The sequence below is a fragment of the Pituophis catenifer genome, unplaced genomic scaffold, assembly GCF_029215685.1.
Source record: "Pituophis catenifer annectens isolate HBS135680 unplaced genomic scaffold, rPitCat1.0.hap2 SCAF_11, whole genome shotgun sequence".
Lineage (NCBI taxonomy): Eukaryota > Metazoa > Chordata > Lepidosauria > Squamata > Colubridae > Pituophis > Pituophis catenifer.
Genome location: NW_027256891.1, coordinates 5,805,107 through 5,832,278, shown reverse-complemented (window position 1 = coordinate 5,832,278; position 27,172 = coordinate 5,805,107). Strand labels below are relative to the sequence as shown.

The 27,172-nt window shown below is 40.8% G+C and overlaps 1 protein-coding gene across 1 annotated transcript in view; it reads left to right on the top strand.

Annotated features, from left to right (window-relative positions):
- Window positions 1–27,172, top strand: part of MTMR8 (myotubularin related protein 8) — a 56,348-nt gene that overhangs the window by 15,080 nt on the left and 14,096 nt on the right. The window contains exons 3-11 of the mRNA XM_070952178.1: window positions 6,037–6,199; window positions 10,741–10,898; window positions 11,400–11,528; window positions 15,202–15,336; window positions 16,161–16,293; window positions 17,905–18,014; window positions 18,962–19,087; window positions 23,943–23,992; window positions 25,383–25,583. Coding sequence (XP_070808279.1) covers window positions 6,037–6,199; window positions 10,741–10,898; window positions 11,400–11,528; window positions 15,202–15,336; window positions 16,161–16,293; window positions 17,905–18,014; window positions 18,962–19,087; window positions 23,943–23,992; window positions 25,383–25,583 — 1,205 coding nt within the window. The remainder of the gene's footprint in view (window positions 1–6,036; window positions 6,200–10,740; window positions 10,899–11,399; window positions 11,529–15,201; window positions 15,337–16,160; window positions 16,294–17,904; window positions 18,015–18,961; window positions 19,088–23,942; window positions 23,993–25,382; window positions 25,584–27,172) is intronic.

The following is a 27,172-nucleotide window of genomic DNA, read 5'->3' as shown; positions in this document are numbered from 1 at the left end:
GGTCTCAGTTGTCCCAGCTTGTGAATGCCAAAAATGGCAGTCGTCCGTGCTGCCATTCGGGAGAGCTTGCTTCAGACTAATGAGGAAATTGCAAATTCCTCATGGTCCACGCATTGCCTCTCCTTTCTTTGCTGCCCCTACAAGGCGGCTTTGACCCCATAGTCTCCTGACAGCGGTTGCTGGCTGGATTTCACAGGCTCAGTGGAGCACGGTATTTTCCAAGCTGTTCTCGCCGCGATGTCATCCGGAAGTCTCAGGTCAATTTATTTTCCAAAGCACCAGAAGGCAAGAAAAGACACAATGAATGGAAACTAATCAAAGAGAGAAGCAACCTGGAATTAAGGAGAAACTTCCTAATAGTGAGGACAATTAACCAGTGGAACAGCTTGCCTTCAGAGGTTCTGGGTGCTCCATCATTGGAGGCTTTCAAAAAGAGACTGGACAGCTGCCTGTCTGAAATGGTATAGGGTCTGCTGCTTGAGCAGGGGGTTGGACTAGAAGACCTCCAAGGTCTCTTCTAGCTCTATTCTGATTGATTGATTGATTATGAGATACTTTCTTAAATTAAATTTCTCCCTTATACTCAAATTTCTTTTATCTGACTGTTGTCTTAATGGCAGCTCTTCTTCCTGCTCCTCGGGGTCAGTCCTACAGTTATGTTGTTGGTTTGAGCTCTGAGCTTGGTGATTTGGTTGCAAACATTTCGTCCCTATTTGAGGAGACATCTTCAGTGTGCTTTGGATTGTGCTTGTCTGGGGGGAGCACTGGCCTTTTAATACCTTCTCTGCAGACGAAGGTCTCGCAGTGATGAGGGGTGTTGAGCGTTGGATACCTGAAATTGGTTGAAATGTCTTTTAATATTATTTATTTATTTATTTATTTATTTATTTATTTATTTATTTATTTATTTATTTATTTATTTATTTTATATACCACCCTTCTCCCGAAGGACTCAGGGCGGTGAACAGCCAAGATCAAATACATAAATATAAAAATTAAAAACAATTTAAAACCAGATTAAATACTTTGGCCCACAATTAAAAACATCCCATTAAAATCCAATTTAAAATTTAAAACCATTAAAATTAGGCTAGCCTAATTTTAGATCAGGTTGGTAGTTATGTTGTTTTTGGTTGAATCCCTAGGGTGTGTTAAATTCTTCAGCTTTCAATTTCCAAACATCAGGGGTGCTCAAAAGTTGTGACATGCCTTGAGGATTGTAAATATATTTTGGTTACTTTAATATAATTTAGATGTGCTTGGTAAGTAATGACATAAATATCACAACTTTTTAACATTTTGTTTGTTTCATAGATAGCCACAAGCAGACCAATTCCAACTACCCTTGAATTCTGTTGACCCTTAACTAATTCCAAGCAGGTGCTGGCCATTCCTTGAGAATATTGCTGTACATAGGCATGAGTAGCAATAAATCAGTTTAATTGGACTTTCACAGGTGGACCTGACCTTCCACGCCTGATAATGAGACTGCAAACAAAGCCCTCTCTGTTTATTGTGTGTAATGTACATGAAAAAAAGCAAAACAGATGGAGCTTTGATTGTTACCCTGAAGGTCACCATCTTGCCTTTTGTGACCATAGTTTGCATGCTTTTCTGTTCCTATCAGTTAACTGAGATCAGAGCCTACATTTTTAAAGGTTGGTTGATGAGTTTAGTGCACTGCCAAAGTAGCCTTGACAAGCTGATCTAAAGATGCAATAGGCAGAGAGGTCATTGTTCAATCTTCATTTTCATCCCTGCATGAAACCTGCTGTGCTGAGGTCATTTAGTGAAAAGGAAAATATAAAAGCAGCCAAAGCAAGGTCTCCTCCCCACCACCTGAGCAGTATCTAAACTTTCCTCTTAACTTGTCTGGCCACAAGTTCTCCATTCTTAGCCTGCTACCTCCAAGAAAATCAACTTCTCTAAAATGCCTACAACAGTAAAGCCTGCACAAGCCTCATTCAACACATTATCTTAGATTGCGTTCCTGCTTAAAAATGGAGCCATTTTAACATACAGTGTAGAGATAGGGCAGCTTTGGCAGTGAGAAATCACCTAAGAGAAATCAAATTGGCAGCCACTTTCACGCCCACTTGCCATTCTCCATCAGATACATCGTTTCAGAGTCCCAAAATACAAGTTAGTGCTGCCTCTTCAATGTTCAGTCCCTGCAAGCCATTTCTTTCACAGATGGATATGGGTACAGGTACTCCTTGACTTACAACCATTCATTTAGTGACTGTTCAAAGTTACAATGGCACTGAAAGAAATGACTTATGACCGTTTTCCATAGTTATGACCATTGCAGTGTCCCTACAGTGTTGTGACCTAGGCTTACTGAGTCATTACAAGACACAATTAGTCCCAAATAAATCTATTTTATTGTAACAGCTGAGAATTATGTTGATTCCCAGCTGAGTCCCAATTAGTTGCAAAACAAGTCCTTTGAAAAAAGTCTTGGGATAATCACCAACCTTTATCTTCTTTGACACCCTGCCAAAGGCCTTACTTGGCAAAGCCCCCCAGGTCAGAAACAAACAAGAGACGCCAACTGGAAATAGAGTTAGCAACATTGCTTTCCTGCAAAAAGGCCCAAGTGCCTTTGTTTCTCTTTTAAGCCTTATGGGAAGGGCCAATCATCTCTTGGCCTTACTCCCGAGTTGTCCCTTTTGCTTTAGCTGCTCTTGCCTCTGGCAGCTCTGTGCATGCGTGCACTAGGAACAGGCTCCTCCTGTTCCTCTGCCTCTCTGCTGTCCGACTCTGGGGGCTCCGGAGTCCGTGCATCACTCCCAGATGGCCCTGGCCCCATCTCTGCCTCCAATGCAGAGCCGTCGTCTGGGCCTTCCCCAGACTCCAGGATTGGCCCATGTTCCTCCCCAGCCTCCTCCCTGTCCGACTCTGCTGCCAGCTCTGCAGGCTACTGGCTGACCACAACACACGGACACGTGATCAAAATTCGGATGCTTGGCAACTGGCTCATATTTTTTTTTTTTTTTTTTTTTATTGAAAAAGTTTTAAAAAAACAAACATATTTTCCCCACAACCCCCCATCACCCCCCACAACCCCCCCGCCCCCTCCCCGACTTCCCAGAGCAGAACACAAGGTATTTCTATTGATCTCTAACAATAATCTAAATTGCATAACCAATCATTAAACTAACATCCCTAAAAAAAAAAATTCTTAACCCCCCATATATAAAATCCCATTTCTTAAACATAATACTTCTAATGTCACTTATATAACGCTTATACAAATAAAAAAAATCATTCATAAGCTATTTGATATTTTTTGGTCTGATACTTATTTTGTATATAATCAATCCATCTTCTCCAATCCTGTATGTACCTTTCTTGTGTGTGATCCTTCAGATATGCTGAAATTTTAGACATTTCAGCTAAGTTAGTTACTTTCAGTATCCATTCACCAATAGTAGGCAAAAAGTCCTTCTTCCAGTATTGTGCTACCAACAATCTTGCTGCTGTTATCAAGTTCAAAATCAATTTAGTCTCTGCAACTGTACAGTCCGTAGTTATACCCAATAAGAACAACTGTGGAGTAAATTTCAGTCTCTTTTTAAGAATATTCTGCATCACCCACCAAATCTTTATCCAAAATGCTTTGATTTTTCTACAAGTCCACCATATATGATAATAAGTTGCATCATCACAGTCACATCTCCAACATTTAGCTTGCACATTAGAATACATACATGATAATTTTTTAGGATCTAAATGCCATCTATAAAACATTTTATAAAAGTTTTCTCTTAAATTTTGTGCTTGTGTAAACTTCACATTTCTAATCCAAATCTTTTCCCAAGTTTCCATCATTACTGGCTCTTGAAAATTTTGTGCCCATTTAATCATACAGTCTTTAACCAATTCTGTCTCAGAATCTATTTCCAATAAAGCATTATACAACCTTTTAATATGCATTTGTTTTTGATCTCTAATTTGTTTTACCAAATTCTCCTCATTTTGCACAAAGCCAGTTTTTTGATCTTCCTTCCATCTAGCTTGAAGTTGACCATACTGAAACCATGTATAAATTATACCTTCTTCTCTCAGTGTATCTAAAGATTTCAAATACATTGCCCCCCTTTCCATAATAAGAAGCTCTTTATAAGTAATCACCTCCTGTTTTTGTTCTATACTTATATTTTCTATTGCATGTCTAGGATTTGCCCATAAAGGTATCTTATAATTTAACTTATATTGATATTTTTTCCAAACCCTTAACAAAGCATTTCTTAATATATGAACCTTAAATACTTTATCCACTTTTTTGTCATATAACAAATAAGCATGCCATCCATATAACAAATCATAACCTTCTAAATTCAAAATTCTCCTCTCAGTTAAATTAAACCAATCACTGATTTGTGATAAAACCGCTGCTTCATAATATAATCTTAAATTAGGCATTTTAAGACCCCCTCTTTCACGTGTATCTTGTATAATTTTCATTTTTATTCTGGGTTTTTTCCCTGCCCAAATAAAAGTATTAACACCTTTCTGCCATTCTCTCAGATTTTCATCTTTCTTAAGCACAGGTATCATTTGGAACAGAAATAAAAATCTAGGTAAAACATTCATTTTAATTGCAGCAATTCTTCCCAATAAAGACAACTGTAATTTTTTCCAATTTTCCATATCCTTCTGTACCTTCTGCCAAAGTACCTCATAATTATTTTTGTATAATTTTGTATTTGAAGCTGCTATGTATACCCCTAGATATTTAACCTTTTTAACTATTTCAAAATCTGTTAATCTTGCTAATTTGTCTCTTTCAAGTGTAGTCATATTTTTAACTATCATCTTTGTCTTATGTGAATTAACTTTAAATCCTGATACCTTCCCATATTGATTAATTATATCCAATATGTATGGAGCCGACTCTGTAGGTTGAGATAAGGTAATAACCAAATCATCTGCAAAGGCTCTTAATCTATAATCTTGTTGTCTAATTACAATACCCTTCAGTTTTTGTGAATCACGTATCTTATTCAGTAATACCTCCAAAGTCAGAATAAATAATAATGGGGACAGAGGACACCCCTGTCTTGTTCCTTTCTCAATTTTAAAAGCCTCTGTTAAACCTCCATTAACTATGATTTGTGCTGATTGCTGCTGGTATATCGCTCTAATTGATTGTGTAAAATATTCCCCAAAGCGCATTTTCTCTATTATCTTAAACAAAAATTGCCAGTTCAAACGATCAAATGCCTTCTCTGCATCCAAGAATATAAACGCTGCAGGGACTTGGTTATTTTTTTCCAAATATTCCAATAAGTTTACAATTTGTCTAACATTGTATCTCATTTGTCTACCTTTTATAAACCCTGATTGATCAGTGTGAATTATTTGTTGCATAACTGGCATTAGTCTATTGGCTAATATTTTAGCAAAAATCTTATAATCAGTATTCAGAAGTGAAATTGGCCTAAAATTCTCCGGTTTAGTGGAATTTCGATCCTCCTTTGGAATTAATGAAACAAAGGCTGTTTTCCAAGAGGGTGGTACTCCTCCTCCTAATTGTATCTTATTAAATAAGTTTTTTAGTGGTTCTAGCATTTCGGATTGTAAGTGTTTATAGTAAACAGCTGTTAATCCATCTGTTCCCGGAGCCTTACCTATTTTTAATTGTTTAATTGCTCCAACAATTTCCTCAGAAGTTATTGGCTGATTCAATCTATCTCTCTGTTCAACTGGCTCATATTTTTGACAGTTATAGAGTCCTGTGATCCCCTTTTGCGACCTGAGAAGCAAAGGCAATGGGGGAGATAGATTCATTGAACAATCATGTTATTACCCTAACAACTGCAGTGGTTTACTTAACTGTGGTAAACAAGGTTGTAAAAGGGGGCAAAATTCACTGAATGCCCACCTTGCATAGCAACAGAAATTTTGGGCTCAATTGTGGTCATAGGTTGAGGACCACCTGTATTGATTTTTGCTATTATAGCCACAGGAAGGTTCATAGTTGACCCCCACACACATATTACCATTGTTCACTTTTCTTCTTTTTTTCAGGTCCTCCACCACCACATAGCTACCGTGGAGAAGTTACCACTGAATGCGTCTGGCTGCCAGCTGCAAATTCGTTCCAAGAATTTCCGGGTAGCTTGCTTTCTGATGGTGCAAGAACGAGATTGCCATGAAGTCTATACCTCTTTGCTGAAGCTCTCGCAACCAGGTGCGTGTAGTGCACAGTCCGTTTGCTTCCTGTCCCAGGGCTGCTGTGTGGTACCAGCCTATTCTCCCTGACTTTTAAGTGCCTCTTTCCCTGGGGAGGAGAGCTTTTTCCAGGCCCTGCTGAAAGAGGAATAGCTCAGTTGCTTTGGGGTTTTGTTCTAGGAAGATGTTAGCAGGATTCAAGCATTCTTTGTGTTGGATGCTGGGACATTGGAATGCTAGGCAGGAAAACTAGGCACAAGAGTATGTGGAAGAGAAAAAGGTTTCTCTTATTAATATTTTATTTTATTATTAAAAGTTATGGTTAAGGTGCTGGCCTAGAAACCAGGAGTCTTGAGTTCTAGTCCCACATTAGGCATGAAAGCTAGCTGGGTGATTTGGGCCAATCACCATGAGATTGTGAGTTCTACTCTTGTCTTAAGCATGAAAGCCGGTTCAGTGACTTTGGACCAATCACCAGGAGACAGTGAGTTCTAGTCCTGCTATAGATATGAAAGCCAGCTGGGTGACCTTGGACCAGTCACTCTGTCTCTCAACCCAACTCACCTCATAGGCGGCCAGAGGGGTGACCAGCTGCAGATCGTGGCGCCCGCCTTGTTCCCCGAAGCTGCCGGGCAGACTCTCCCCCAGACCATCCCAAGAGGTTTGTTCCTCAGGCTGTGCTCTGTCCCTCCCCCCAGAGCATGCGAGGGGTCTCTTTGGGGGAAAGCGAGTAGTCCCTGCAGATCGCAGGAGCACCCTGATAAGTTTTCTGGAAAACAACTTATCAGTAATTGACGCCCTCTTTGTCAGCCGAGTCTCTGAGGCACTTCTCACTTGCAGGAGGAGGAGGAGGGCGCCGTAAAGCAGCGCCACCTTAAATGCTGGTAGGCAGAGGTAGAATTCTTTTTTTTTTTTTGTAATTTTTTTTTATTTTTTCCAGCAAAAACATAAAAAAGAAAAATTTTCTCAAGAACGAAGTCTTGGTCCGGTCACAAATGGGTATACTAGTTTAACAAATGAAAACAGATAATTTTAACTTAAATTCCAACATTTTAATTTAAATCTTTCTATTATCTCATCATATATCTTAATCTCCTACTAAAACAAAGCTCATTTTTATATTCAATTATAAATTCAATTATAAATCAAAATTCACTCTATCTAAATTTTTTTCCATTGCTCCTTTTAACATCAACATTAAACACAAAAACAGTCTAATCTATTGATCTATATATTTACCTTATAATTTTATCACCATGAATCCTAATTTCCAAATGTATGCAACTCAATTTTTATTTCAATTTATTAATCAAAATTTCTTTCTATTTTTCTTGTTTTCTAGACCCAATTCATCCTATTTTAATCTTAAACTTTTACACAGACATCTCATAATTTTCCATTTCATTTTAATTATTGCCCAACATTTTCTTTTTCACCCCTTATTAATAATTATTCTTCAATGTATTCTCCTCATTCTCCTCCATCACTCCCCCTATTGTTTGGGTGATTTCCAGCATAACATATTTTGGCTGAGTTTTCAGCATATTCTCCTCCATAACTTCAACTATTATTTGGCTGATTACCAGCATTTTCTATTGTTTTGGCTGATTTCCAACATGCTTTATTTTGGCTGATTAACAGCATTCTCCTCCATAACTCCACCTATTATTTGGCTGATTTCCAGCATTACATTACTTTGGCTGAGTTTTCAGCTTATTCTCCTCCTTAACTCCAACTACTATTCTACTAACTTATTTTAAAAATTTCTTTTTCAATATGTTGTCTATTAATCCACTGTTTCCAACTATACTCTTCTAGGGTATATCCCCATCTATTTCTTGATATTAATCATTTCCAACATTTGTTAAATTCAATCTCAATTATGACTTCCCTCTGTGTACCTTAGTATATCATCTATAATCATTAACAATTAATCATCATTATCATCCACCACTTTGTTATCAAAACTAAAACGTGTTACATCAAATTATGCTTTTATGAAAATATCACTTTTAGTCACCTTAACTTCCCACTTCTATTTTAATTATCTTTTATTTTTAATTTTCTATCTTTATTTTACCATAAGCACTTCTTGTTTTTATTTAAAACTCACTTAAACTTTGAACCATTTAAACAATTAAGCATTCAAATATTGCTATCTAGTCTATCTATTTTGCTTCTTCATTTCCTTATCTGTCCATAAGCATTTCAATTCAAAGTCAATACTTCCATGCTTAAAACTCTGCATATCCTTTTTAATTCTATTGTAGAATCTGTTTCCAGTAAAATCCATCAGCTTCTCCACTTCCGTTCCTACGCCAAACCTTTTGTTGCTGCGCCAGTTAGTTAAAAGTTTATTAGTCATTGTGTTTCTTCTTTCTTTATAAAGCCATTAGAAGACAGAATGAGAATCTCCAAAGTTCAAAAAGCCATAGTTCTTTTTAAAGTAATCCACAATATGTAACGAGTCAAATAGGTTCTTTTCAGGAAAAAGCAAGTTTCCTTCACTTAGTCACAGCTACAATCGCCATTTTGAAACATTTATGTAGCAATCCGTTTAATCTCTTTGTCTGACTTTTAAAGATGACAAAGCCTTAATTATCGCTTTTCTCTTTTCCAAAAGTCAAGTCCATTTCAGTTTTAACAGGAAAATTCAAATATCCAACTCTATTTGGTTAATAAGCAATGCATTCCAATCAATCAGTGTTAAAATAAAATTCTTAAAGGGTCTTCAATTCCTTTCCTTATTTTACAAAATCTTCAGGCCCCTCAGATCTTCAGCCGCTAAGTAAGGCTGGGGGTCCTATTTGTAAATATCCTTATTCTCACGTTGTGTCTCGCCTGGATTGGTGTCACTCAGCTGGCTCCAAAGCACATCGTCCTTTCTTCCTTCCTCCTGCACATTGCTTGTCCTGATTTGTCGCGGTCTCGAGGCAGCCGCCATGGCTGCCATCCCCTGCCACTGACTTAGAGGGTTGCCTCCGGCCTCCGAGGAACTTGCCCATTCCTCTCAGCCGCCCAAGGGGTCCCTCTCTTTTCCCTGTCCCTTCAGGACAGGGTAGGTTCGCAGACCTGTCAGCAGCGGTTTACCAGTTGGGGTTTTTGTGGGGCTCATCAGAGCCCCACTATATCCCCGACTACATTGCCGCAACGCCAAACCGGAAGTCTGGCAGAGGTAGAATTCTTGTTTTCCTCCCCCAAAATTAAGGTGCGTCTTATACTCCGGTGCATTTTATACTCTGAAAAATACGGTAATCCCTCATTATTTGCTAGCAGTTGATTGACATCTGAGGATTACCTGCTGGGTACCTGGTTTCCTTCATTCAATTCTTTCTTCCTTAAGAGCTTGCTGCTGGGAGAATTGGCAAGAATGAATTATTGATTGCAGTTTTCAGAAGGGACCAGAGAGCTCGCCCATCAGAATCCCAAACCTATCATAAGGTTTGATTGCAATCCCAGAATCTATAAAGCCTTCTGTGCTTCTTGTATCTTGTTTAGTTTTCCAGTCTATCAACCAGAAAAGTTTTTTTTAAAAAATATCTATTCAGAAAGGATTGAAAGAGTGTCTCAAAGTCCAATCTAATTGCAACCTAGGTTGCATTAACAGAGGGATAGAATCAAGATCATGGGAAGTATTAATACTGCTTTATAAAGACCACCCTTAGAATACTGCATCCAGTTTTGGTCACCATGTTATAGAAAAAATCTAGAGACTCTGAAAAGATTACAGAAAAGAGCAACAAAGATTAGGGGCTGGAGGCTAAAACTAATGAAAAACAGTTGCAGGAATTGGGTATGCTTAGTCTAGTGAAATGAAAGACTGGGGTGACAGATAGCAGTTTAAGGAGCTGCCATAAAGAAAAGGGAGCCAATCAATTTTCCAAAGCGCCAGGAGGCAAGACAAGAAACAATGGATGGAAACTAATCAAAGAGAGAAGCAACCTAGAACTAAGGAGGAATTGGAAAGGCTTGCCTTCAGAAGTTTTGGGTGCTTCACCACTGGAAGATTTTAAGAAGAGACTGGACAGCCACTTGTCTAGAATGGGCAGGGGTTGGACTAGAACAGTGTTTCCCAAACTTAGCTATTTTAAGATGCATGGACTTCAATTCCCAGAATTCCCCAACCAGTATGCCTGGTTGAGGAATTCTGGGAGTTGAAGTCCATACATCTTCAAAGGGTCAAGTTTGGGAAACACTGGACTAGAAGACCTTCAAGGTTCCTTCCAACTCTGTTATTCTGTTAGTGGTAAGCAACAATATCTTTAAACAACTATGCATACCAGTAGACTTTTTATTGAAAAAAACTAATAACAAAATCGCTGTTTGTACTTATATTTGCAATAGCTGAAAGGGTTTTAATGAATTGTCTTGGGGCTTAGTAACTTCTAGGTTTATTTTTAAATCTGCAGGAAATGTTAGATGCAAATCCAATAAAGTGGAATAGAAATTAAAGGAAGAACTTATTTATAATAACATTGTATCCAGGGGCAATTGATAAGATTTGGTCTCAAGTGCCCAAATGGTAGTTTTTTGCCTTTGAAAATTGCTTTTGTGCTTTAGTGAAGCCTGAAGAACTTTACGCCTTCTCTTACAACCCCAAAATGCCTGAAGGCAGCCGAGAAACAGGCTGGAAGTCAATAGATGTCAAAGCAGATTACCTGCGGATGGGCATTGACAACAGCTCTTGGGAAATTAGCAATGTCAACAAGGATTACGAGGTGAGCTTGCATCTGTTTTGGGTCTGCTATCTAGGCCAGGAGATTCTACTTAAGGACACAGTTGAGAACAGAACTTCTGTTGCTAAGAGATGCGGTCATTAAGTGAATCACACCCAATTTTACAATTTTTAAAGTAAATTATGCGGTCATTAAACAAGTCCATCTGCCGCCCCCCCTCTTGACTTTGCTTGTCAGAAGCCCACTGGGAAAGTTGCAAATGGCATTCAGGTGACTCTGGGATGCTTCAACCAGCCATCATAATTACTTTTCGGTTGCCAAACACCCAAATTGCCATCACAGGACTGTGGGGACACTACAATGGTTGTAAGTGCAACGGTTCTGAGACATGTTTTCAGCACCTTTGTAACTCTGAATGATTGCTAATAAGGACTACCTATAATGCACCTCTGCTGAAACTGTGAATCTGTAAGAAACTGTTTTGGAAGTAAATAGACCATCAGTAAATGACTGAAGATAGTTCCATCTGTTTCTTCTTCCTAGGTTTGCAGCACCTATTCTCGGGAACTAGTCGTGCCTAAAATGGCTACTAGGGTGATGATCTTGGGAAGTGCGAAGTTTCGAAGCCGAGGTCGGATACCTGTGCTTTCCTACTTCTACAAAGAGAATAACGTTAGTCATGCTGTATTTTGTTTTCTTTGGGTTTGCTCATTTTTTTCCAGCTTACAACCAATGAAAGTCACATTGTGTGATAGGACAGGATAAGATAAGTTGTATTGTAACTTTTTCTGCAAACACACTTGCACACATTAAAAAATGAAATTCTGATGCTTGCTTTCAAAAGTATACATACATACACATGCACACACACACTACGCCCATACACATACAGTACATGCACATACATACAGTATACAAATACTATATAGACACATACACACACATATACATATTAATCACAGATCATTTAGATTACATAGCAGAAAAAAAGAGTCTTGGGAGTTAACAAAGTTGATACTATATGATATAAATATATTGCAGAATCTAGTTGTTTTGCTTCCAATAGTACTTTGTGAGATAGTGTATCTGAGGAGAATAAGGGAATAGGTAACATTGTGAGGTAATCCAAACAGGAAGCACACAGGGGGGTCTTATCTCTGCCTTTATTGTAAGGTCACATTAACAGAATCTTCAAGTCTAAAAGTTCATCTCTCCCCCCTCACCTTTACAGTCTTAGAAACTAGGGAGGGTCCCTTCTGATTCATTTACCATGCCCACATTCCTTCTGTGAACCGAGCTGCCACTTATCTAACTGTTGCCTAATCTGCAGCTCTTCTTCCTGACTCACAGGACCAATTTCACATACCATTAAGGGGTTGAGAGAATCATGGCTTTGAACAGACTCCTAGATAGAATTGATCTGGGTTGGTGGTAAGTTGAAGCTAATATCAGAAGGACCATTTTTGCACAGTTCTTGCTAGCTAGAATTTCTTCTCTTTGTAGGGGAATTTTTATAATATAATTTAAATATGTAACTTTAAATGACAACATTTTGCAATATTTGAGGAATTTTTTCCCAGACATGAAGTTTTGTGATTGTTGTTGTGCCTAATGGCTGCATATTACCCGTTTTTGCAATTTTGTGGAGACTGAAAATAAAACTTAAAAAGAATCTTAAAGATGAAACTGATATCAAAATTCAAGATCCTAAAATCTGGGATTTCAGCTAGACTGCAAACATTGGGAAGGAAAGTTGGAAATGAAATGAACTGAAGTGGTGCAATAGCTGTTGTGCAATGACAACAGATGAATCGAGTTGAGATGAAAATCACAGGAAGGTGACTGCAGAAATATCTATTATCTAATAGGTCTCTACCCTGCATTGCTATGGCTCTGAGTTAGAAGAGATGCTTGAAATGTCCAGGAGTTTAAATGCAGTATCTATGACTCAAATCAAGTTTCTTGTAGTGGTTAAAGCATTAGGCTAGAAACTGGAGGCCATGAGTTCTAGTGCTGCCTTAGGCACAAAGCCAGACAGATGACCCTGCTGACCTAGTCACTCTCTCAACCCTGGGAAAGAACCAGTGGCAAACCACTTCCAAAAAACGTTGCAAGAAGACTCCAGGGGACTACTCCATGCAATTGCCAAGAGTCAGAAACTGATTCGAAGACACACACACACACACACACACACACACACACACACACACACACACACTGAGGGGGGGGGCTCATTAAAGCAGCTATATCACTTTCTCCATTATAAAAGCGGCTGCAACAAGGTAAAACAGACATGTTCCAAAGTGCTTTTTCTGAATCAAACGTGAAGCATTGCAGAGCTTGGATTCAAGGCATGTTTTAAAAACATCAGCAGCACTTGAAAGATACCATGTTAGGCTGTGTATCTTTTAATGCACGCAAGTGTTTGGAATCCAGCTAAGTTCAATGTTCTTTATGGCCACTGGATTTTGGAGAGTCCAGTTGATTGCTAAAATTTCTGTTGACTGCAGTAACTCCCTTCATTGGATCTTAGGGGAATATGTGTCATCAAGTTCAATTTTGTGAGGATCTAGATGGCAACTTTCCATTTAGAACAACCTAAAAAGCATCTTGTGCTTTTTCAATCCTCAAAATGAGTTACGAAGGGCAGCCTTCAACTAATTACATCTCATCTCTGCTAATCTCAGCTTTTTGAACCCGAGGGAAATAGCTTGGAGCAGATAATTTCTTTTATTACTTGGCTGATTGAGAGACTGATTCTTAGTGTGGAATAAACTGCTGAGCTGGTAAGTTGCCAGCTTCATTGTTCCTGTAGTGCTCTCACCTCAAGGCTGGGCAAAATGACTATGCGATGGATTTAAATTTCCGGGAGAAATTTCCCTTTAGCATTGTTTGGTTCACTTGCATTCCTTTCTCAGCATTTTCCCCATGCTGATGGCAAATAAATAGAAGGTGATGAATCAGCAAAAGAAAGAGAAAACAAAATGATCACATCTTCTTGGAAAAGAGATGACTTGTATATAGAATTTTATTTGAAGCCTCCCGTGATTGGGGAGATGGATTGGGAGATACAGGAAGTTATCTGTTCTATTTGGGACAAACAGGAAGGCAGCTGAAAACAAGGGTTCATGAACATCAAGTAGCAGTTAAACGGCACGACCAAAAATCCCTGATATCAAACCACACTGACAACAGTAGTTCGATTGGGAAGGAACAAAAATAATTGGCCATGTCAGCACCCATCACACACGTGAATTTATTGAAGCCTGGTATTCTATCCAAGGAGCAATTAACAAGCATATTGATCTAGATCAGGGGTGTCAAACTGGTGCCACGCAGGCTGGATGCGTCACGTGCAGGCCATGCCCACCCCAGCTTCATGAATGGGAAAAATGTCGCGAAACATCACGTGTCAGCAACGTGATGCCATGTTTGACACCTATGATCTAGATCCAGCATATGAATTGGTAAGAAACCAGACCATTCAAACAATCAGTCAAGAGAACCAATCAGCTGCTCAGAATTTAAATATAGTCCAAACAAACAACCAATCAAATGACCAACTGACCAAACTGGCACACAAGACATTTATAAGTTAGGGAGAATAGGGCCAGAAAATCTTGCTGGTGATGTTACCTAGTCTGGTAATGAAATGTTCAGAAACTAAATTGAAACACGCTTGGAGAGCAAAACACCGCCAAAATCTAAAACCTGAGCTACAAGTATTTTCTGTTATTTCAAACATACAGGTAATCCTCGACTTATGATCACAGTTGGGAGAAGAATTTCCATTACTAAACAAGGCTGTTCTTTACCCAATTTTACAATCTTTTTTGCCATGGTTAAGTGAATCACTGCAGCTGTTAAGTGAATCACACCATCCTTAAGCAAATCTGTCTTCCCCCATTGACTTGGCTTGTTGGAAGCCAGCTGAGAAGGTCACAGATGGTGATCACGTGACCTTGGGATGCTGCAGTCATCATAAATACACATGGATTGCCAAGCAGCCATGTTTTGATCACATGACCATGGGAATGCCGCAACAGTTGTAAGGGTGAAAAATGGCCGTGTCACATTTTTCACTGCCGTTGTAACTTCAAGCGCTCGCTAAATAGATGGTTGTAAGTCAAGGACTGCCTGTAATTCAATCCAAGGAGTATTAAAACTATATAGCCTCTCTTTCCAAATTGCACTATTTTATCCCAAACATATTTCTGATATTTATGCATGCCCACGTCAACACTTCTCAGTAGTCTTGCAATAGTTGCATCCAAATTGAAAAGGAAGAATAGGTACATCAGTGCTCAGTTCTGAATATCTCACCTATTCATCCTTTTTATTTCAGGCCACCATCTGCAGATGCAGCCAGCCTTTGTCTGGATTTAGTACTCGCTGCCTGGAAGATGAACAGCTGCTGCAAGCGATTAGGGAAGCCAAGGCAGGGAGTCGCTTCATGTACGTGGTAGACACAAGGCCAAAGGTATTTCTTCCATGGAACCTTGGAGGTTGGGTTAATTTATATCAGGAGTGTCTACCCTTGGCAACTTTAAGATTTGTGGACTTCAACTCCTAGAATTTCTCAAATGTTAGGGTGCTGGAAGCTAAAGTGTATGATGAATGCTTGTGGGAACTAGGTATGTCTACTCTAATGGCAAGAAATAATGGGTGGAAGACCATTAAAGAGAAAAGCAATCTAGAATTAAGGAGAAATTTCCTGACAGTCAGAACAATTAATCAGTGGAATGACTTGCCTCCAGAAGCTCTGGGTGCTCCACCACTGGAGGTTTTCAAAAAGAGATTGGATAGCTATTTGTCCAGAATGGTATAGAGCAGTGGTTCTCACTCCTCTGTGGGTCGGGACCCCTTTGGGGATCGAATGACCCTTTCACAGGGGTGACCTAAGACCATTGGAAAACACATATTTTCAATGGTGTTAGGAATAATTTTATTGTTGGGGGTCACCACAACATGAGGAACTGTATTAAAGGGTCGCAGCATTAGGAAGGTTGAGAACCACTGGTATAGAGTCTTCTGGTCAAGTAGAAGTTGAGGACTAGAGGACCTCAAAAGTGACTCCTTCCCTCTTATTTATAGCAGGCTCCTGGGGACAGATATGCAATGAAGTTTTCTCTCTTGGAATATGTGTTTAAATTTAGTTTGATTACCATCTGTGGCATAGAATGGTAAATTTTGTTTCATTTGTATGCTTAGTTGACAGAATAAACTAGGGAAGCCAGCTCTATTGGGTACAATTGGAGCAGCAAATATGCCCAGTAATAAATAAATGTTGTTGAATTTTCCTAGTTGAACGCCATGGCCAACCGAGCTGCTGGAAAGGGCTATGAGAATGTGGATAATTACGAATGCATCCGTTTTAAATTCATTGGCATTGAAAACATCCATGTGATGAGGAGCAGCCTGCAGAAACTCCTGGAAGGTAGGATGTGCTTTGCAGTTACCTGCGTACACAGACCTGGATGGAACTTCTGAATGGAAGACATTAGCAGACTCTGACTGTGTTCTCGGCTTGTTTAGTTTACCTGACTTCTTAGCAGGCATTGTGCTTTGCAATAATAAACTATCCAGGACAGTGGTGAAATGTAAAATTTGTTACTACCGGTTCTGTGGGCGTGGCTTGGTGGGGGGGAGATAATGTGACTGAGTGGGTGTGGCCAACTGTTCTGCCAAAGAGGTTGTAAAAAAAATGCTTTTAAAAGCCTCTGACGATCCCAGCTGAGTTGCCTGATTGTCAGAGGATTTTTTTTCTTTTAAAAGCCTCTGACGATTCCAGCTGAGTTGCCTGATCATCAGAGGCTTTTTTTTTCTTTTAAAAACATTTTTTCGGCCGAAGAGGTTGTAGAAAAAATGTTTTTAAAAATTAAAAAAAAGCCTCTGATGATCACGCAGCTCAGCTGGGCATGGTGGGCGGACAGGGATTTTGGCTACTGGTTCTCCAAACCACCCGCCGCCCTCGCTACCGGATCGAGTGATCCGGGCCGAACCAGGAGCATTTCACCCCTGATCCAGGAGAAAGATATTATTTTTATTGGTAATGTAAATACAGCATGGTGTATATTGATTGAATTACTTTGGTATAACAATGATGCAGTATGCATTATAAATAAATCCTGGTTTGTTACTTACGTTGTAATACATGTAGTCTTCAACTTACAACCACAATTAACCCCCAAATGTCTGTTGCTAAGTGCAACAGTTAAATTTTGCCCCATTTTCTGATCTGTTTTGCAAATTAAGCAAATCACTGCTGCTGTTAAGATTCACCAGGTCGTTAAGTGAATCTGGCTTTCCCCAGTGACTTTGCTTGTTGGAATTTGGCTGGGAAGCTTACAAATGGTAATCATATCACCTCAGGACCCTGCAGCTGTCATATATATGTGCAAGTTGCCAAGTTTTGATCACATGACCATATGGATTTTGCAACAGTCATAAATGCAAAAACCAGTCATAAGTCACTTTTTTCAGTGCCATTATAAATTTGAATATTTGCTAAATGAATGGTTGTAAGTTAAGGACTGCCTGTACTGTTGATGAGAGATCACCAAGGGGAAACTTTGTGTGGATGCGGATGTTATGACTTATTAGCCTCTGGAAGGCCCTTCGTTGTTACCTCAGCTGTCTCTTTACTGAAACTGTGCTTTCTCTCAAACTCCAAGACTTGAAGTTCCTCAAAGCTAACTTTTATTAGAGGTGTCATATTGGCACATCTGGGAAAACCCGAATCTGAGAGCTTCCAGGTTTTCCACACCCAAAAGAAAGTTCAAGACCTTGCCCCTCTCCCACATGTCCACCACACATCCAATCAGGTACCGTCTAGAACAGAGAATACCTCCTCATTCTTCTCAACACAGCTGCAAGGCACCTTGGCCTTGACTTTCTATAAAGAATTTTATTTTGACTACATATCTTCTTCCCTCTATGCAATCCCCCCTCCCAATTTCCCACAGTAAAATTTGTGGCAGGCCTGAAGCCTGAAGGCACAAAGGTAGAAAGATGGTTTCCAGGTCTGACATCCTCTTCCTTTTTTTAGTGTGTGAAGCAAAGTCTCCTTCAATGAGCGACTTCCTTACAGGACTCGAAAACTCAGGCTGGTTGCGACACATTAAAGCTGTGATGGATGCTGGAGTCTTCCTGGCCAAGGTAAAGCAACTTTGAATTTGCAAAATTCCTGGAAAAGTTGCATGTTCACCAGTGTGCAGTCTTTCTTGTTTGGGGGGGGGGGGAGTGTGTTAAAGCTAGAGCTTTGAAGAAAACCTGGAAAAAGAGTGGTCAGCAGTTTCAAATTTCTCCAGGTTTATGTACAGAGATGGCTTTGGCTGCACACAGGAGGCAAAGTATTCATCATCATCAGGATCCATTTGAAATACCTTTTGGGTTAGGAGATGTTAGGAGGTCTGCAATGTCCCTGGAGGCAAGATATGTGAGAAAAAAGAATCTGGGTTTCTCTATTTTTGGGATGTTAAAATCTGGTGGCTAAATAGTATGATGAACAGTTGAGGGGACTAGGTATGTCTCTAGCCTATGAAAGAGTAGAATTAGAAAGGGCATGATAACTGTCTTTCAGTAGTTGAGCGGCTGTCACAAAGAAGAGGGGATTGACTTATTCTTCAAAGCACATGTGGATAGGACAAGAAGGAATGGTTGGAAGTTAAAGAGAGATCCAACCTTGAAGTGAGGAGCAATTTCCTGACAGAACAATTAATCAATGGAACAGTTTGCTTCCTGAGTTGTGGGTGCTCCTTCACTAGAGGTTTTCAAGAAAAGATTAGACATTCATTTGTCCAGGATGGTATAAGGGCTCCTGCTTGAGCACTAGAAGAGCACTAGAAGATCTCCAAGGTCCTGTTGGAGCCCTATAATTCTGATTCTGACCTTGTCTTAAGGACTCTTCGCAATGAAGAGAGGACCGGAGATATTAAAGGAGGTATTTTTGCTTCTATCCCTCCATCAGTACTAAAGTTTTGCCTTCATTCTTTTTTATTCTGCCTGTTGACATTGCAGAACCCAGCACTTGATAGCAACTTTGCATCATTTCTTTTTATAAAAAAACAACAACAACTTAAGCGCCTGTATCCCTGTCCTTCCAGGCAGTCAGAGATGAGGGTGCCAGTGTGGTGGTACACTGCTCAGATGGCTGGGATCGCACAGCCCAAGTCTGCTCTCTAGCTTGTCTCCTTCTGGATCCTTTTTATCGGACATTAAAAGGATTCATGGTAAGCAGAAAATCTTTCACTTGGGTCCGCTTTTTAAGTGCTTTACACTGTCAGACCTGCCCCAATCTGATCACTTAGAAAAGAAAGATCCTCAACTCCATTTGATTGAAGTGAAAGGTTCTTTTACTAAAAAGATGTTGGCTGCAGTACAGTCAGGCTAGCTCTGGATTTCCCACGCATAAAAAATACAGAAAGGTTTCCCCTCATCCCAGCCCTCCCACCATGACCAGTCCATCTTCAGCCAATCAGAACTCACCAAAGTGTTTTGAGAACACTTTGGGGTAATCCACACTCTTTCTCGGGGTGCCTGGCCTTGGATGCTGGTACAAACTGGTGCCAAGCTTCAGTCAGTCCCACCCTCTCCCTATTTCCCATCACGTACACACCAGTAGTGGGTTTCAATTTTGGCTTCTATCAGTTCGCCCATGTGCCACTTCTGCACATATGCAGAGACGTCCGGGCTTGTGGGCGGAGCCTCCTATCATTGCCGCTACCAGTTCGCCCCGTTCCAGGGTGAACCGGTAGCAACCCACCACTGCTACACACACAGCTTTATTGCCCAGCTCCCCTCCCCTCCCCAGCCTTTGATGGCAGGATGCCTGTGAGGCACTTGACAGACCTGACACACACCCTGGTGCACCTCTACAAACCTGTCCCTGTATACAGGCAGTTCTCATTTAGCGACCACTTAAAAGTATGATGAAAAGGAATTTTGTGTTCAGTCTTCGCATGTACAAGCATGCAGGTCTCAAAATGCAAATGAAAGCTGAAGTCATATCATAAACAGGGTTGCGATTTCACTTAGTTACTGCTTCATTTAATGACCAGATTGCTGGACTGAGTTGTGGTACATGTTACACACGTGTACCTCTACACATGTACAGTCTTTACATTTACGTACATTAAAATTACATTCATACATTAAAAGCAGGGTGAAATGTTCCCGGTTCGGACTGGATCGCCCGATCTGGTAGTGATGGCGGCGGATGGTTCGGAGAACCGGTAGCAAAAATCCCTGCGCCCGCCCCCATGCCCAGCTGAGCTGCACAATCATCAGAGGCTTTTTTTTTTTTTTTTTTTTACTTTTAAAAGCATTTTTTCTACAACCTCTTCCGATGAAAAAATGCTTTTAAAAGTAAAAAAAAAAAAGAGCCTCTGATGATCGCGTGGCGCAGCTGGGATCATCAGAGGCTTTTCAAAGCATTTTTTTCTGCAACCTCTTGACCGAAGAGGTGGTAAAAAAAATGCTTTGAAAAGTCTCTGGCGATCCCAGCTGAGTTCCCTGATCGGCAGAGAGACTTTTCAAAGCATTAGAAAAAATGCTTTGAAAAGTTTAGAAAAAAAAAAAGTTGGCCATGCCCACCCAATCACATTACCCCCCCCCACCAAGCCACGCCCACAGAACTGGTAGTAACAGATTTTACATTTCACCCTTGTTTAAAAGTACATTAATGTACTTTTAGGAAGTCCCCAAGTCTTAAAAGTTTCCAAGGTTGGACACCCTTGGTTTAGAGAAAGGTTCTTGGAGTGGCAAAAATCATTTCATCAAGCTTGCGTAGACCCTTCTCTTTCTCCCTAATCTGTTTCCATCAATCTTTCAACAGAAAGGACACATGGAATGTCTTAATGACGGTTATCTATTTTGCACCCAAGCTACTGGGGAAGCAGGGTTATCTAGAAATTCCTGGATCAGCCCTGGTATGCAAAACATTTCAGGTTCAAAGCATTCCTTGTATACTTTTCATAAAACTATTCCCATGTTATTTCAACCATTCTGGAAGAATTCCAAACCCTGAGTGGCCCTGTTGTAAGCTCTGAGCATTTCAAATGTGAAATAGCTTGCATGCCCTTAATAAATCCTTCTAATAAGTAAAGAAATGTCACTGAAAGGCATCCCAGGCTGAGGAAAGATATTTTTGAAGATGTTTTATTTTTGAGTGGAAACATAGCTACCTGACTTAGGGACCAAACTGGGAGGAAGAAAAGCTGGCGGTGCAGCAAATCTTTGGAAGGAGAAATCCTGTTTTTATATCCCAAGATTGCTTGCTTTCTTTATCTATGTCCCTTTTTTAAAAAAAATTGAAATTACATCCGTACATCTGAGGACACAGAATAATTTCATTGGGGTCCGTGGATTATGCTGTGGATGATAAGCTGTAGAATTTTTGTTGTTATTATTATTTACTTTGATGTGTACTAGGTTGTGTTTCCATCACCTTTGAATTATTCTTGCTAACCATCTTGACTGCAGTCTGTTGGTGGGAAGGCTGGCTTTGGAGCTGTCTGAGCTTGGTTGTTTGCTTGCAGACATTTGATTACCCAACATATGTAGGATAGACAGGCAGAAGACTAACAAAGTGCATCCATGAACACAAACAAGCAGTCAGATAACATGATGAGGGTCCTTACTCAACCATAGTTTCCACTGGAAAACTTTGAGCATATTAGACCAAGCTAAATCCAAAAAAATACTAGGGAATTCCTGGAAGCTTGATATTCAGACATATCAACTATCAATAGACACCTAGAGATAAAGCACATTTACGCATTATTCAAAAGAGACCAGAAAAAGCTAAGAAGAAACAAAACAAAACAAAACAAAAAAAACCAGAACACATCCTTTGCTGCAATCAACATCTGATAAGCAAGGATTAACACCAGACTAATAATCAAGTAGAAAACAATACCCTAATCAAGGACCTACTTGTACCAAGGAGAAAACCCCAAGTTTTAGGAGTTCTGGGGGGGGGTAGGGTTGTGGGTTTGGGGGATAACCTACTGAGGGGGAGGCCGGGTCTGACAGTGGGCTTCGTAACGGGGGGTGCGGGGTTCGGAGTCAATGAGGGGGTTAGAGTCCGTACTGAGGAGGGCGATACCATCAGTACTGTAAGTAGGAGGGGCAGATATGGCAGGAGCAGGGGGCCATATCCGGTTATGGGGGCGCGCACTCGCTGTCTCCGAGCGGTGGCGTGCTCCAGCCCCCAATGCTCCTCTCGTTCCCCGGGTTGCGCAGATCCTCAGGGCCCAGGCCTTCGGCTGATGTTGTGCAACGCCAGGTCCGTTGTAAATAAAGCCCCCCTCATTTGTGATCTTGTTCAAGAGGGGGGAGTGGACCTGGCGGGTATTACGGAGACCTGGTTGGGCCAGGAGGGGGGGTTCCCCTTGTTGAAATGTGCCCACCAGGCTTCCAAGCATTTCATCAGCCGAGGGTTCAGGGGATGGGCGGGGGGGGGGGGGGTAGCGGTTGTTATAAAGGAAGGTCTTGTTCCGAAGGAGGCCACTGTGCCTCAGATAACCGGATGTGTGTCCCTCTTTGTGAAGTGGGGTCCTGGGGTGCAGGTGGGCCTGCTGATCACGTACCTGGCTCCCTGCCACGTGGCGGCGGCCCTGCCTGAACTGCTCAACGTGATAGCCGGGTTGGCGGTTGATACCCCCAGACTTATGGTTATGGGGGATTTCAACCTGCCGTCCGTCAGTGAAATGTCTGAGGCGGCTCAGGAGTTCATGGCTTCCATGATGGCCATGGACCTGACCCAGTTAGTTCATGGCCCTACACACACAGGGGAACACACTCTGGACTTGGTTTTCATCTCTGGCCAGTGGCTGAATGGTTTAGATATAGGGGATGTAGTGATTAAACCCTTGTCATGGTCTGACCATTCTCTCCTTCAACTTGACCTTCAAAGCACTACACCCCGCCGCAGGAAGGCGGAACCGAGTGGCTGTGGCTTCCGATGTTCCGATATAGTCGTGCCATCTCTGACTATTGGGGGCGAGTCGTTGGCCCCCACAGAGAGGGCTCGCAACTTGGGTGTCCACCTGGATGCACGGCTGTCTTTAGAAGAGCATGTGACGGCCATGGCCAGGGGGGCTTTTTATCAGGTTCGCCTGATTCGCCAGTTGCGTCCCTTTCTGGATCAGGACTCCTTACGCACGGTCACTCATGCCCTCGTCACTTCCTGCCTGGACTACTGCAATGCTCTCTACATGGGGCTCTCCTTGAAGAGCACCCGGAGGCTCCAACTGGTCCAGGTGATTATGGGAGCGTCATGGCGCTCTCATGTAACACTCTCCTGTGTGAGCTGCACTGGCTCCTGGTGGTCCTCCGGGTGCGATTCAAGGTGTTGGTGACCATCTTTAGAGCACTCCATGGCTTAGGGCCTGGATATTTACGGGACCGCCTTCTGCCACCAAGAGCCTCCCACCGGCCAGTACGCTCCCACAGAGAGGGGCTCCTCTGGATGCCGTCGGCCAAACAATGCCGACTGGTGGCCCCCAGGGGGAGAGCTTTCTCTGTGGGAGCACCTGCCCTCTGGAACGAGCTCCGCCCGGCGATACGGACGATTCCGGACTTACGTACTTTCCGTCGGGCCCTCAAAACCTTTTTATTTCATCAAGTCGGGCTGGCCTAATCTCTCCAATTGTGTATTTTAATTTGGATTTTTAATGGGGGATTTTAACTGTCAGGCCAAAATGTTTAATTTATTTTTAAATTGTTTTAAAATTTTGTATCTGATGTTTTTTACTTCTGGCTATTCACCACCCTGAGTCCTTTGGGAGAAGGGCGGTATATAAATTTAAATATTAAATTAAATTAAAATTAAATTAAAACCACACTCTCAATAACAGTGGCAGGACAAACTACATGCTTACAAGCACTGATGATGTTACCTGGTTGGGTAATGAAATGTCTTCATCAAAATCAGAGAGCGCCAAGGATTCCATACTTCAATCCTGAGTTATATCTATTCTCTTCCATTGTTTTTGATTGAAAAGTAGGATTTGAATTCTACAAATAAAGCCACATTATAATGCCATATTTCTGTTTTTTTCCCTCTTTCATTTAACATTAAAGGTTCTGATAGAGAAGGAGTGGATTGCGATGGGCCATAAATTCTCACACAGGTAAAAACAGGTTTGTGTGTTAGAATTATAAATGTAGAATAAGAGGTCTTCTTTTCATCCTGCTTGGAGCATGAGTAACAAAAAGAAACAGCTCCTAAACTGAGAAATTATAAGATTGACTTGTTTGATCAGAGATAAGATAACAAGTACTTTTATTGAAGTCTGGATATTTTTTATTGACCTGTTGCTGAGAACTTGGGGGGGAAGGTTTTGCCGATTTATGGATTTGCTGATTTAAAAAGGGTTGAATAATGGGAAGAAGGGAAATATGTAATTTTGAAGAGGGAAGTGAGAAGATTTGCTTTTACTGCTGTAAAAGAAATTCGGAGTCATTACATATTTTCCCATTCTTGTTTCTATTGCCTTTTCTTCCTTATACTTCTCTCACTTTTTCATTTTACTTCTTTTTTAATTTCACTTTTTGTTTATCTTTGATGCCTGAGAAAGTCTTTAATTAAAATTATTATTTGGAAAAGAATATTCCAACTCTTCTGCTATTCCAGCGGTTGGAAAATTGCTGGTGGAGAGGATAACTCAAATTATTTAGGGACAGCTGAAACTAGCACTTAAAAGGGATTAGTTCCCCCTTCCTTCATCTTTTCATCTTTTTATCTCTTCTCCAGTTTCACTTTACTGGCTCTTTTTGTGCTCGCTTAATCTCATTTCATACCTTTCAGCAAAGCGGGATTGACTTCTGCATTGCAGTTTTTACAGAATCTGTTTAGAACAGAAAAAAAGGGTGGATTGGGGAACCCCTGTGGAGTCCTTGTCTTAGGACTATTCCTTTAGCAATAGCTCAAGGTTATGACGGCTTCGGAAAAAGTGACTTACAACTTATGTTTGCAGTTGCAACCATCACATCCTCGCTGCAGTCGCATGATTGGAACTTGGCATTTGGCAACCAGTTTGGATTTATGACTGGTTGCAGCATCCTGCGATCACGTGATCATGATTGGCAATCTGTTTTGCAGATTTCCAGCAAATAATGACCATTGGGGAAGCAGGATTCACTTAACAGCTGTGGCGATTCCCTTAATGATTGTCATAAAAATTGTAAAATTGGCTCCAACTCAACTTACAATCACAGCAACTTGGGACTGAAAATTCTGGTCCCAATTAAGATCGTAAGACGAGGACTACCTATATTTATTTTGTATTAGGTCCTAGAGCAGCTGAGATCAATTTAGCTCCAGTAACCTTGCTGCACCATCCAGCAGTGAGGAAACAGGATTGACTGCAATATAAAATAATTTATTTTGGCAATTGACTTCCCTTAACGGTTGCTAAATGAATGGTTATAAGCCGAGGACTACCTGCAAGCACTTGCAAAAAAAAAAAGATCAGCACCACAATCACTGCATTGCTGCTGCTTGTTTTTTGGTCTCTCCAGGTGTGGCCATCTTGAAGGAGATCCCAAGGAGGTGTCTCCCATCTTCACACAGTTCCTTGAATGCACCTGGCAGCTCATGCAACAGTTTCCTTGTGCATTTGAATTCAATGAGCGGCTGCTTCTTGAAATTCACGATCACGTCTATTCCTGCCAGTTTGGCAACTTCCTAGGGACCTGTCAGAAGGATCGAGAAGATCTAAAGTGAGTCCTATAACCAGAATCTTGCGTTCCCTCTGTTTCATGGAATAACCGTGATGGTACAGTGGTTAGAATGCTAATTCTGCTGACTGCCAGCAGTTTGATTCTCTCCAGCTCAAGATTGACACAGCCTTCCATCCTTCTAAGGTCGGTAAAATGAGGAGCCAGATTGTTAGGCGCAATATGCTTGGCAACTGACTCATATTTATGATGGTTATAGTGTCCTGAGGTTATGTGACCACCTTTTGTGACCTTCTGACAAGCAAAGTCAATGGAGAATCCAGATTCACTTAACAACCTTCTTACTTACTTAACAACTGCAGTGATTCACTTAACAACTATGGCAAGAAAGTTGTAAAATGGAGCAAATTTCACTTAACAAGCATCTCATTTAGCAACAGAAAGTTTGGGCTCAATTGTGGTCATAAATTGAGGATTACCTGTATTTGAAGAAGAACATTCTGTTCATGCACTAGTAGAGTTTTGTCTTGGCCTCAAAATTCAAAGCCACAACAGTGCTGAGATTGGGAAGATTAAAGGTTACTCTAAGATCTGAGAAGGCCATTAAATGGCTCTTAGTCATGATGGTCACCAAAGTTTCCAGTACCAGGTCAATATGTCCTTTCGATGCCAGTTGCTCAGGGAAGCAGGAAAGTAGCTGAGGGCAGGACAAGAAGTAATGGATGGAAACTTCTTTCTTCTAAGGTCAGTAAAATGAGAACCCAGATTGTTAAGGGCATATGCTGACTTTGTAATCACTTAGAGAAGGCTGTAAAGCACTGTGAAGCTGTATATAAGTCTAAGTGCTATTGCTATTAACATTAAGAGCAAAATTCTCTATCATTTTGGAGAAGGAAAGTTTGGTGCATGTAAATGTGTGGCACACAAGTGAGCTTTGGTGTGAGCTCTGTAGAGCTACATGCAGTGTTCCTATTGCATCCACATATATCATTTTAGAAAGTTTTAATGACAAATTCATCGAAGAAAAGAGTCTCATGAAATGCCCACAGCTAGGAAATAAGTGGGTCCTTGGATACATTGGGTTGGAAGCAGGATGTTAGAGAGATAATGTTTTAACCTAGTTTAACAAGTCTCTTAAACCAGAATTTGGATTTGTCCCAAGTGTGGATCCCAAGAAAATAATTTGGAGCGGATCTTTGCTTGGTGCGGGTAGTCCTTGACTTGTGACCGGTGACTTAGTGACTGTTCAGTTACAATGGAACATCCCCCCCCACCCCCCAAATGCAGTTCTGATGCCTCCCATGGTCATGTGACCACATTACAGCTGCTTGGCATCTGGCCCTCATTTGTGGCTTTCAGCATCCTAAAGTCACCTGATTATAATTTACAATGTTTTTGTTGTAAATATAGCAAACTGGGTTTGCTTAATACCATTGCATTCACTTAGTGACCACAGCAAAAATGGTTGCAACCCGTTTACAATCATCCTGACTTACAACCCTAACGGACAGGCTCCATTAAGTTCATAAGTCAAAGACTATCTGTTTTTCAGTTAGCATTCTGGCTGGGGAATTCTGGGGATTTATTTATTTTATTTATTTATTTTTCATATTTGTATACCGCCCTACTCC